General features: G+C 41.3%; 1 protein-coding gene across 3 annotated transcripts in view; it reads left to right on the plus strand.

Annotated features, from left to right (window-relative positions):
- The window catches only part of TAMM41 (TAM41, mitochondrial translocator assembly and maintenance protein, homolog (S. cerevisiae)), a 60837-nt gene that overhangs the window by 32144 nt on the left and 15339 nt on the right, over window positions 1-13354 (plus strand). The window contains exons 6-7 of one of the 3 annotated variants that reach the window (XM_011994110.1): window positions 5170-5335; window positions 6948-7010. In XM_011994110.1, the coding sequence (XP_011849500.1) occupies window positions 5170-5335; window positions 6948-7010 (229 nt within the window). Of the gene's footprint in view, window positions 1-5169; window positions 5336-6947; window positions 7609-13354 lie in introns of those variants that run through there. The other 2 variants (XM_011994109.1, XM_011994111.1) reach the window with 2 other exon arrangements.

Below are 13354 nucleotides of genomic sequence, written 5' to 3' on the forward strand. Positions count from 1 at the left end.
TTCTTCTCCCTTCTTCTCCCTTCCCTCCTTCCTTCCTTCCCTCCTTCCTTCCTTCCCTCCCTCCTTCCCTCCTTCCCTCCTTCCATCCTCGGTTGCCCAGGCTACAGTAGAGTGGCACAGTCCTGGCTCACTGCAACCTCAAACTCCCAAGCTCAAATGACTCTCCCACCTCAACCTCCTGAGTAACTGGGACTACAGGCATGCACCACCACGCCCGAGTGGTTTTTGTATTTTCAGTAGAAACGGGGTTTCACCATATTGCCCAGGCTAGTCTCGAATCCTGGGCTGAAGCCATCCTCCCACCTTGGTCTTCCAAAGTATTGGGTTAACTGGTGTGAACCACTGTGCCCAGCCTCAGTGGGTCTTTTCTATCTGGAATTTTATAAGCTTCAATTCTAAAGAATTTTTTTTTATTATTTCTGTAATTATTTTTCATACCCATTTTCTTAGTTTGTTCTTCCTGGGATTCCTGTTAGGTGGTTGCTAGACCTCCTGGTTTAACCCTTTTCACTCTCTCTCTCTCTCCCCCCCATCTCTTTGTTTATTAAATTTAGCTTTATGGGAGAATTTTTCTGATTGGTTTTGTAACACTTCTACTGAATTTTTAATTTTCCCAAAATGTTCTTTCTTATAGCATCCTGTTTTTGTATTATGGATGCATTATTTTCTCCTAATCTCTTTAATGATCTTTATTATAGCATTTGAAGATTTTTGTCTTGTTCTCTTACATTGTTTCTTTCTCTTAGTTCCTCTTGTCTGTTTATACTCTAGTCTGTTATGTTAGAAGCCTTCTTCAAATGTCTGAATTTCCTTCCTGGCCTATTTTTTTAAATTAATTAATGAATTAATTAATTTGACAGGGGGTTTCACTCTGTCACCTAGGCTACAGTGTAGTGGCATGATCATAGTTCACTGCAGCCTTGAACTCTTGCATTCAAGTGATCCTCCCACCTCAGCCCCTTGAGGAGCTGGGACTATAGGCCCATGCCACTATGCCCAACTGGTTTTTTTATATATGTGTATATACATATATTTGTACCCATATGATCTGAGACATTAACTTTTTTTTTTGTAGAGACAGGGTCTCACTTTGTTGCCCTGGCTGGTCTCGAACTCCTAGGCTCAAGCAATCCTCCTGCCTTGGCCTCCCAAAGTACTGGGATTACAGGCAAGAGCCACCGTGCCTGGCTCTGGCCTGTTTTTAAAGAATGAGGCACTAAAATGCAGACTGGAAGTTCTTTGTGGTATATCAGGCTTGTCAACTGGTGGGCTTGACTATAGGATTATGAGGCAAAGACCTAGCTATTTTATTTTGTTTTGTTTTGTTTTTTTGAGATGGAGTCTCTCTCTGTCGCCCAGGCTGGAGTGCAGTGACGCGATCTCAGCTCACTGCAACCTCCGCCTCCTAAGTTCAAGTGATTCTTGAATCAGGAGCCTCCCAAATAGCTGGAACTACAGGCATGCGCCATCACACCCAGCTGATTTTTGTATTTTTAGTAGCGACGGGGTTTCACCATGTTGGCCAAGCCAGTCTTGAACTCCTGACCTAAGCAATCTGGCTGCTTTGGCCTCCTAAAGTGCTGGGATTACTGGTGTGAGCCACTGCACCTGGCCAAGGACCTGGCTGTTTTATTGGAGGATCTCAAATATCAGTGTCTGTAGAATTTCTCCAGAGATCTTCTATTCTCTGGCTAGAGGACAGGGAAGTATAATGTGTCTGTCTACCAACTTTCTAGAAACTGAACAAGGGAAAAGGACTAGGAATTTTCTCCAACTGTGAAGATAAAGGTATCCAGAATCCTCCCTATGGCCTATAAAAGTCTGCATGATCTAGTTTCGCATCGGTTTCTTTTCCCAGGAAATTTACAAGAATAAGATTGGGGGACTGAGTTACAGCTCCCAGTGCTGTATCTGGACTTGAGACTGCAACTGAGACTCATCTTCTCCCACCTCTGCTACTCATCCAGGTTCCCTTCACCTTCATCTGTCACTTCTGCTTATCTTGACAGGGTGGTCCAGACCGTCATCTCAGAGGAGTCTGGAGGACCCTGGCTACCACATTTGTCCTCTTACCATAAAAATTGGGCAAAGGGTCCTCTAAGAGATGTGTATCAGCACCCCAGCTCCTGATGACCAGGGCCAATTACTTCTGCCAGTGTAGTGACTCATTGCCTTGTCTGCTGGACTTATGGCATGGGATTCTAAATGGATTGGGTGGCAGTCGTAACTTTAAAAAGTTAATGGGATGCTTACTGTGTCCTCTGGTAGAACCATCCCTTCTCTGGGAATTGGGACCTCTAGACCCACAGACCTAGAGCTGTGGTGATAGGAAACAAAGTGTTCCCAAGTGTGTCCCTGGGAGTGATAAGGTCACTTCTCCTTCTACCCTGGGTTGCCAGGCCCATGTCTTCTGCCAGTTGGGAATATAGTACTGTGTAATGGTGGTTGATTCTGGATGTGTAGCACAGCCCATCCTCGCAGGACAGTGTCTTCAAGCTGTGCCTCTGCTCTGAGTTGACACATAAAATCTGCCTTACCCCTGCATCTTTTAGGTCTGCAGGTGGTGCTCATCTCTGCCATTCCTCCTGGGATACGGTTTTATTTTTTCTTTACTCTTTTGGCCAGGGGGAGAGAATGGCAGCTTCACGCCTCTAATCCCAGCATTTTGGGAGGCCGAGGTAGGTGGATCACTTGAGGCCAGGCATTCAAGACTAGCCTGGCCAACATGGCGAAACCCCGTCTCTACTAAAAATACGAAAATTAGCCAGGCATGGTGGTATGCGCCTGTAATCCTAGCTACTTGGGAGGCCGAGGCATGAGAATCACTTGAGCCTGAGAGATGGAGATTGCAGCGAACTGAGATCGTACCACTGCACTCCAGCCTGGGCAACACAGCGAGACTCTGTCTCAAAAAAAATAGTAATAACAAAACAAAATACTAGCTTTCTTGATGAATACTTCTATACCATAAAAGCTAGTGTTTATAGTATATTCACAGAGCTGCACAGCCATCACCACAATGTAATTTAAGAATATTTCTGTCACTCCATACCCATTAGCAGTCCCCAGCTCTCCCCTCCCCCAGGAAACCACTAATCCACTTTCTGTCTCTGTAGATTTGTCTGTTCTGGACAGTTCATATGAAAGGAATCATACAATATCAGGTTTTTTCCATATCTATCTGCTTTTTTCTTAAGTTGACATTTAATAATTGTATCCATGTCTGCTTTTAAAATGCAATTTGACTTTCACAATTTAGCTGAATGCTTTCACTTTCATATTTTCATGAGAATTAGTGTAAGGAAAATGAGAATTTACCAAATTTTTAAACCATGTCACCTGATATTTTATCTTTACACACATGCTTTCAAGTGAAAATTCCAGTGCATTATTTTCCTGAAGAGAAAGCAGTGGCAAATATTACTTTCTAATTTTTTTATATGTCACTTAAGCCGTTGGAAGCTTCATAGGTAAAGCATAAGTGAAATATAAGTTTATTCTAACTAATCCCAATATGTGGCCTCAAAACATAAGCCCATAAATGTCATTTCTAAGATTAGTTTATATAAATACTCAAATTTGTTGTCATTTTTGTAGCCAAAGCTAAGTAGAGGATGGGTCCTGTGAATTTAGAACCATCCTAGTGATAAATGTCAAATATTTAGGTAAAAACCTAAATATTTACCCCTCTACCTTTACGGAGCCATTAAATAATAACATTTTCTCCTGCTTTGCATAGATTTTTATAGGCAAAACTAGAAAATTCAGGTATTTGGTATATACTTTTTTTTCGAGACTGTCTTGCTCTTGTCACCCAGGCTGTAGTGCAGTGGCACAGTCACCGCTCGTCATATCCTCAACTTCCCAGGCTCAAATGATCCTCCCAACCTCAGCCTCCCAAGTAGACAGAACTATAGGCTTGCACCACCATGTCTGGCTATTTTTTTTTTCATAGAGCTGGATATCTCACACTTTTGCTAGGGCTGATCTTGAATTTTTGGGCTCAAGCAATTCTCTCACCTCAGCCTCCCAAACTGTTGGGATTACAGGTGTGAACCTGCGCACCTGGCCCATTTGGTATATAGTTAATAAATATTTAATCAATTTTTAAAATGGTAGAGTGAGTAGATTCTAATTATTAAGAAAGTTGGTCATATCTGTAAACTCTAAGCCTAAAATGTAATACATTCATCTGATTTTTTCTTACTGTTCTCTTAATTGAAGTTAAAACCTAAATATTTGTGAAAAGGATACAAGACAGATTCTTCCTTGGGAAATAACGTGATGAGCTATTGAGGGCAGTGTTACTGGTTCTACACTTGGCAGGAAATCAACGTTTACAAGATTTTTAAAAATTCATTCCATGAGGCACAGTGTATGAAACTGGGAGTTAGGAAAGCTAGGTCTGGCCTCAGCTCTGTGGCTAACTTTTGATTCAAGGGTTTCTGAGTAAAGTCCGACACATAGTTTTACATGTTTTATTTATACATTTGTCTTCAGCATCTTAACATCTTAATATGTTTTAGAATACTTTGGGAACCAAAGCCACTGGCATAGTAGCTGTAGGACAACTAAGTTGTATTGATTCAGTTACTCATTTCCTTTTTGTTTTTTGAGTAACTACTGTGTGCCGGGGATTAAAAGTGAGTAAGATTAGTTTCTGTCATCAGTGTGTTCCTACAGTTTGTGAAATACAGCATACTAAAAGGCCTTACAGGCAGGAGACACAATTCAGATCCCACTCACTCTCATTGATGGTGTGATCAGGGCACGTCAGTCTCCCTGCATTTGAAATGGGAGGGGTCATCTCAGTGCCCGGATTTGACGCAGCCTCCATGAGTGTCAACTGCAGCACCACTTCCTTTGACTGCTGGATTTAAGACAAATATAAATTTTAAAACCAAAAGTCAAAAATTGATCCTTGAGAGTGGCTTCTATTCTTAGGTTGAAATGCAATATTATAGGACAAGAATTATCCTTTTTGAAGGGACTTAGACTCCTGAACTGAACCCATTCAGTTTCAGAAAAGAGAGTCTCCTTAGCGCGCTGCCTCGCCAGGGGTGTGGGTGCATATATGTCTGTGTGATTTTGAAAGAGAAGCCCTGTGTCTGTGAGTATTTGTAGAATTTAAAGCACTTCCATAGACATTGTCTTTGTTCCCCCCTTCAGATAGATAAAAGCCCAGAAGGACAGTTCACTCAGCTGATGACATTGCCCAAAAGCTTACAGCAACAGATACATCATATTATGGACTCTCCTGGAAAAAACAGAGATGTGGAAGAAACTTTATTTCAAGTGGCTCATGATCCCGACTGTGGAGATGTGGTGCGACTAGGTACGTTTATGAATTTGAGGTTGAGGAAATGTCAGCCATGGGGAAAAGCGGACTTTGTGATTGGGACATACTATTTCTTCCTTTTTGTTTAGTGAAATAGAGAGATTGCCTCTCAGAAGAAGAAAGCACTAAAAGTTTGAGGGTTTTTCTAAATCTGAATTTTTACTTGTTTGAAGTAACATGGTGAAAATACTTCTATTTTTAAATTTCTGGATCCTAAATCACTGTCAAAGGGAGAAACAATGTTTCTTTTGGTTTCTAGAGCACAACTTCTAGAATTTATTTAAAAGATATGTCTGTGTTCTTTGTGGTGGTCTGAGAAAAGAGATTGGTGGCATTTTTTTGTGCTTTTGTAACATCGAGAACACAGCTTTCCTCAATCAACTCCATTTGATGTGTCTCATACAGTGTTCAGTGCATCCCTCAGACATGGCCCACGTTCCACAGCATTTTCCCCAGCCCTGCCCTAATGTTTATCCAAAACTCTGAACCCAGGCCAGGTGCAATGGCTCATGCCTGTAATCCCAACACTTCAGGAAGTCCAGGAGGGAGAATCACTTGAGGCCAGGAATTTGAGACCAGCTTGGGCAACAGAGCAAGACTCTGTCTCTGCAAAAATTTAAAAAGTAGCTGGGCATGGTGGCACGTGCCTATAGTCTCTGCTAACTTGGGAATCTGAGGTGGGAGGATCGCTTGAGCAGTTGGAGGCTGCAGTGAGCTAGGATCATACCACTACACTCCAGGCTGGGCGATAGAGCAGTCCTTATCTCTTAAAAAAAAATAATAAAAAAAAAATCCTGAACCTGATCTTCAGACACTAACTTCCCTTTAAGGTGCTAAAGGTAATTTATGAGATCAGTCAATCAAGAAATATTTATAAAATTGAGAATGAGTCCCTCTGTCAATTGAGTGCATTCTCCTGTTTTCGTTCAGTAAATATGTACTGAGGTGCCAGATAGAATTTACGGAAATGCTTTGCTGAGACCATCACACTGCAGTGGAACATGAGCTGCAGCAAGTGCTCCACTCCCACTCTCCGCCTGGGCCTGACTAGGTTTGCACTGGGTCACCAGCTCCCCATCCTGAAGATAGCTCTGTATGAGGCACACTGTTGTTTGTTTGAATGTGATCCTGGCAACAGTGTGATCTGGGCTGTCTCTTTGAGGGGAGTGAAACTTGTTCCTCACTGTGGAGTCCGTATGTGTATTTTCAGAATGAAAGTTTTTCTCGTAGATGTAATCGTTTGGTTTTTATCTTTTCATGTTATGCAATTGAGAACCAGAAATCTCAGGCAGATTTAAGTCATAAAATCTTAAATCTGACCCTTTGAGGGTCAGCTAACCCACCCCCTTGTTTTAAGGGGAGGAGGTGCAGAGCTGTTCGGTCACCGGCTTGGACCCACATAGCCGGGTGGCGCCGCGGCTGGCTGCTCTGGTCTCCTGGCCCTCAATTCCAGTGCCGTTTTCACTGTCACTGTGACAGCAGGACAGAGATAGATTTGGTGGTTTGATTGGCTGACTAGAAAGAATATTTAGTTTCAAATTTTAAAACTGTTAAGATGACTAACATCTGTTTTGGGTTTTTTGGTCTCCTTTTTGTTTTTATCTCACAGGGCTTTCAGCAATCGTGAGACCTTCTAGTATAAGACAGAGCACGAAAGGCATTTTTACTGCTGGTAAGAGCTTTAGAAATCCATGTATAACATACCTGCTGACTAAAGCTTTGTCTCTTTTAAGTGCTTGTGAAATGCTGAGCTTTGATGGCCATAAACTGGGATATTGCAGTAAGGTACAAATAACAGCAGCAGAATCTGGTGGTCTAACAACGTCAGACCATTGGCAGTGCTGTTGGAAGCTTTACTACCCTTCTGAATTTTCCGAGATACTTCCTGTGTGCAGGGTTTTTTCCTCATGTTGTTTTATTTATCAGAGTTACAGATGCATAGGATTGCAAAAACAGCAGCACCTGTGCTCCCTCTCCTCTTCCCCTTCTCTGAGACCACTGCTTCCATCTGTCTTAGTGGGTTATTTTTGTTTTCACTGCCATTTCTCTAAATGGTGAGTTTTCCTTGCTCCTTCTCTACATTTCAACTTTAGTATCATCTATTGACTTCTCTCTATGGGAGGTTAGAATTCAACTCTGGCACCCACCCTCATCAAATGTACTCACCCTCCCGTCCCTCTGTCCTCCGAATATAGTTGTCTCGTGGCTTTGGCTAGTTTTCAGTTTGATGGTATGGTGAGCCACATAGTACACCTTTCCTTCCCTGCACAGTGTTCTCTCATGGAGAGTGTCTTCACTGTCCCCTATAGGGGGTCCCTCATTTCTTGTATCTCATGTCTTTCACTTGCTTGGTGCACACTGTCATTTTGGTAAAGCACATTTTCCAGTAATTTCCTGAGAAAGGGAACATGGAAGGCACATTTGGAGACCATGTATGTCTGAAAGTCTTTTTTGTCTGCCCTCACCCATAATTAATACTTAGGCTGGGTATAGATTAGAAATCACTTTCCTTTAAAATTTTGAGATCATTGCTGCATTTATCTTTTACTTCTAGGATTGTTGTCTATGTCTAAAGCCAATCTGATTCTTAATACTTTGTGTATGTTATTTCTGGAAGCATGTTAGGTCTTTATTTTTCCCCAGTGCTCTGAATTCTCTCAGTGATATGCTTTAATGTGAGTCTGTTATCTGTTTCACCAGGAACTCATTGCCCTTTCTGTTGGGAAACTCAGAATATAAGCGTATAAGAAAATGTTTTAAATTTTTTCTTTAATTTCGTCCCATCTGTTTTCTCTGTTCTCTTTCTGGAACTCCTTATATTCAAATATTGGATCTCTTAGATTAGTCCTTTGGTTTTTGTCTTCTATTTTTTATCTATTTGTTCTTTTGCTCTGCTTTGGGAGATTTTCTCGAATTTCTCAACTTTAGCTTCCAACCCTTCTGTTGAGTGTTTATAATTTCCAGGAACTCTCTCTTTTCTTGTTCTCTGAATGCTCCCGTTTTTTGCATCCTATTCTTGTTTTATGGTCTAAATATTTGACATCTCTTTGGAGGACAAAGTGGCTGTATCAATTCATTGCCCCACAAGCAGAGTAGGAGAATACTCTTTTCTTCCCATTTTTTCCAACATTTGGCATCATCAAGTGATTGATGGACTTTTCTGGTTCAGGCTTTCTCTATGCAAGCATCCATTGAGCATCTCTCATGTGCCAGCCGCTCGGGATACAAAATTGAACACAATGCTGAATTAGTCTGTTCTCACGCTGCTAATAAAGACATACCTGAGATTGGGTAATTTATAAAGGAAAGAGATTTAATTGATTCACAGTTCCACATGGCTGGAGAGGCCTCAGAATCATGGCGGAAGGTGAATGAGGAGCAAAGTCATGTCTTACATGGCGGCAGGCAAGAGAGCGTGTGCAGGGGAGCTCCCTTTTATAAAACCATCAGCGCTCACGACACTTAATCACTATCATGAGAACAGTACAGGAAAGACCTGCCTCCATGATTCAATTACCTCCCACCGGGTCCCTCCCACGATGTGGGGATTATTACAATTCAGGGTGAGATTTGGGTGGGAACACAGAGCCAAACCATATCAAATGCTATACTGCCTTCCAGAGGCTTATAATCTAGAAGAGAAAAGAGACATGCTAACAGAAATTTGTGAGAGAGGGAGAAATAGCACAGAGGTAGCCCAAAAAGGGGAGTGATCTTTCAACCTAATTCTGATCCCTGAGTTTGAGATTGCTGGGGAGCTGGTGTGGTCACACCTCTCAGTGTCTCATAGCCCAACTGCACCACTCTGAGCATTTGGCCCTTAAAGACCGTGTTGCCCTCCTGAATCACTGGAAAGATTCAACACGGCCAGGTGTGGTGGCTCACACTTATAATCCCAGCACTTTGGGAGGCCAGGGTGGGAGGATTGCTTGGGCTCAAGAGTTCAAGACCAGCCTGGGCAACACAGCAAGACCCTGTCTCTTTAAAAATAATAAAAATAGGCCAGATGCAGTGGCTCACACCTATAATCCTAGCACTTTGGGAGGCCAAGGCAGGAGGATCACTTGAGTTCTGGAGTTCGAGATCAGCCTGGGCAACATGGTGGAACCCCATCTCTACAAAAAATATGAAAAATAGGCCGGGTGTGGTGGCTCATGCCTGTAATCCTAGTACTTTGGGAGGCTGAGACAGGCGGATTATCTGAGCCCAGGAGTTTGAGATCAGCCTGGGCAACATAGTGAAACCCCATCTCTACTAAAGTACAAAAAATTAGCCGGGTGTGGTGGTGCCTGCCTGTAGTCCCAGTTTCGAAAGGCTGAGGCAGGAGAATTGCTTGAACCTGGCAGGCGGAAGTTGCAGTGAGACAAGATTGTGCCACTGCACTCTGGCCTGGGCGACAGAGTGAGACTTTGTCTCAAAAAAAAAAAAAAAAAAGTGCTGGGCATGGTGGTGCGCACCCGTAGTAGTCCTGAGCCCAGGATGTCGAGGCGGCGTTGAGCTGAGAACGCGCCACTGCACTTCAGTCTGGGTGACAGAGTGAGACTCTGTCTCAAAAAAAAATTATAATAATAAAAATATTGTATAAATTAAAAGTTTCAACAAAGACTTAGTAGCACTTGCATCACATCTACTGAACTAAATATTTTCCTACCATTTGGGTGCATGGCTTTGCATTTCCAGTTAAGATATTCATTTAATCTATGTTCCTGCTAGTTTACTCTGGCAACACTGAAGATGAAGTACTTTTGTTTGTTTGGGTGATTCATGCTGTTAATCTGAATTTTACATGATTGCCTCTCCCTTGCCGTGATCCTCCTCGGGTGAGGCTTAATTATTTGTTTTGGTTTTGGCGTCCCATGCTATAAGGAATTATTGGAATTATTAGAATTATTGCTAATTATTTTTCAGTTGTGACGATGGTGGTGGTATGGAGCTTTTTTTTTTTTTTAAAAAAAATCCCTTTCTTTTAGAAATGCATACTAAAATAATTCCAGATGCAATGATATGTTTGATTTGCTTCCAAATAAAACATGGCAGAGGGCAGTGGGTAATGGGTAGATGACACAAGATTGGCCATGAGCTGATATATTGTCAAAGCTAGGTAAAGATGCATAGGGCTGTTTTATACTCTTCTGTCTGTGATTTAAGTTTGAATTTTTCTCTAATAAAAGACTGAAAAAGATCTTGACACCTTCAACCTGAAATGAGCCTTTGGTCCTCTTTCCACTCATTATTTCTATTCACCAGCAGAGGGCAGTTGGTCACAGAACCCACAGCTCAGCTGTCCTTGTGGCCCTGGAGTGCTGATGCTGCTTCCCCTGAGTGCTTACCGCTTGCTTCCCCTTCCCTTTTTTTTTCTTTTTAATTTTTAAAATGTTTAAGGAATACAAGTGCATTTTTCTTACATGGTAAAGTCTGGGCTTTTAGTGTACCCATCATCGCCCAAATAGTGAACATCGTGCCCAATAGGTAATTTTCCAACCCTCACCTCCTCCCACCCTCACACTTTTTATAGTCACCAGTGTCATTCTATTCTGTATGCTCATGCATACACATTGTTTAGCTCCCACTTAAAGTGAGAACATGTTGATACTTGAATTTCTGTTTCTGAGTTATTTCACTTAGAATCATGGCCTCCAGTTCTACCCATCTTGCTGCAAAAGACATGACTTCATTCTTTGTTATAACTAAGTAGTATTCAAAGTGAGATATAGATATAGATATACACACAATTTTGTTATCCAGTCCTCCGTTGATGGACACTTAGGTTAATTCCATATTATTGGTATTGTGACTAGTGCTGCAGTAAACATACAAGTGTTTTTTGTTGTTGTTGTTGTTGTTGTTTGATATAATGATTTCTTTTCCTTTGGGTATATACACAGTAATGGGATTGCTAGATCAAAGGTTAATTCTATGTTTAGTTCTTTAAGACGTCTCCATCCTGTTTTCCATAAAGGTTGTACTAATTTAGATTCCCTTCAACAGTGTATAAAGCATTCCCTTTTCTCCACATCTGCACCAACATCTGTTTGTTGTTTTTTGTTTTTTTGTGAAACAGAGCAACAGCCTCGCTCTGTTGCTCAGGCTGGAGTACAGTGGCGTGATCTCAGCTCACTGCAACCTTCACCTCCTGGGTTCAAGCGATTCACCCCCCTCAGCCTCCCGAGTAGCTGGGATTACGAGCGTGTGCCACCACACTCGGCTAATTTTTGTATTTTTAGTAGAGACAGGGTTTCACCATGTTGACCAGGCTAGTCTCAAACGCCAGGCCTCAAGTGATCCACCCACCTCAGCGTCCAAATTGCTGGGATTACAGACATGAGCCACCATGCCCAGCCTCAACATCTGTTGTTTTTTTGTCTTTTTAGTAATAGCCATTCTGACTGGTATAAGGTGGTATTTCATTGTGGTTTTAATTTGCATTTCTCTTGCGATAAGTGATGTTGAGCTTTTTTTTTTTCATGTTTGTTGGTAGTTCGCATGTCTTCTTTTGAAAAAATGTGTGTTGATGTCCTTTCCCCACTTTTTAATGAAGTTATTTTTTTTTTCCTTGTTGAGTTGTTTGAGTTCCTTATAGATTCTGGATATTAGCCTTTGTTGGATACTTTCTTTTGCAAATATTTTTTTCCCATTTTGTAGGTTGTCTTTTGGTGCTCTGTTGATTGTTTCTTTTGCTATGCAAAAGCTTTTTAGTTTAAGTCCCATTTATCTATTTTGTTTTGTGTTTGCTTTCGAGGACTTGATCATAAATTATTTGTCTAGGCCAATGTCCAGAAGAATTTTCCTAGGTTTTCTTCTAGGATTTTTATAGTTTCAGGTCATTTTTCTTCTAGGACTTTGTAGTTTCAGGTCATACATTTTAAGTTAATTTTTTTATGTGGAGAGAAGTTTGTGTCCAGTTTCATTCTTCTGCCTATGGCTATGCAGTTTCCCCAGTACCATTTATGGAATAGAGTATTTTTCCCTATGTGTATTTTTGTTGACTTTGTCAAGGATCAGTTGGTTGTAGGTATGTGGCTTTATTTTTGGGTTGTCTAATCTGTGTGTCTGTTTTTATTTATTTATTTATTTATTGTTAGTTTTTTTTGAGACGGAGTTCCACTCTTGTTGCCCAGGCTGGAGTGCAGTGGCACGATCTCAGCTCACTGCAACCCCCACCTCCTGGGTTCAAGCGATTCTCCAGCCTCAGCCTCCCGGGTAGCTAGAATTACAGGCACCCACCACCATGCCCAGCTAATTTTTATATTTTTAGTAGAGACGGGGTTTCACCACGTTGGCCAGGCTGATCTCAAACTCCTGACCCCAGATCATCCACCTGCTTCGGTCTCCCAAAGTGCATGGATTACAAGCGTGAGCCACCGCGCCCAGCCGTGTGTCTGTTTTTATTTCAGTACTGTGCTGTTTTGGTTGCTATAGCCTTGTAGTGTAATTTTAAGCCAGATAATGTGATGCCCTTGTTCTTTTTGCTCAGAATTGCTTTGGCTATTTGGATTTTTTTTTTTTTTTGGTTCCCTATAAATTTTAGGATTTTTTTTTTTTCTGATGCTATGAATAATGATATTGGTAATTTGATAGGGATTGTGTTGAATCTGTAGATTGCTTTGTATAGTATGATCATTTTAACAATATTTGTTCTTCCAATCCATGAGTATGGGATGTTTTTCCTTTTTTGTGTATCATGTACAATTTCCTTCATCAGCATTTTGCAGTTCTCCTTATAGAGATCTTTCACCTCCTTGGTTAACTATATTCCTGGGTTGTCTTTCTTCTTTATTTGTCGCTATTATAAATGGGATTGCCTTCTAGATTTGGTCTTCAGCTAGATTGCTATTGATGTACAGAAGTGCTATAGATTTCTGTATGTTAATTTTACATTCTGAAACTCTACTGATTTCATGTATCAAATCTAAGAGTTTTCTGGTGGAGTCTTTATGGTGTCCTAGATGTAAGATAATATCATCAGTGATAGGAATAATTTGACTTCTTCTTTTCCCATATGTATACCTTTTTTTT

Source organism: Mandrillus leucophaeus, unplaced genomic scaffold (assembly GCF_000951045.1).
Source record: "Mandrillus leucophaeus isolate KB7577 unplaced genomic scaffold, Mleu.le_1.0 Scaffold442, whole genome shotgun sequence".
NCBI classification, from domain to species: Eukaryota; Metazoa; Chordata; class Mammalia; order Primates; family Cercopithecidae; genus Mandrillus; species Mandrillus leucophaeus.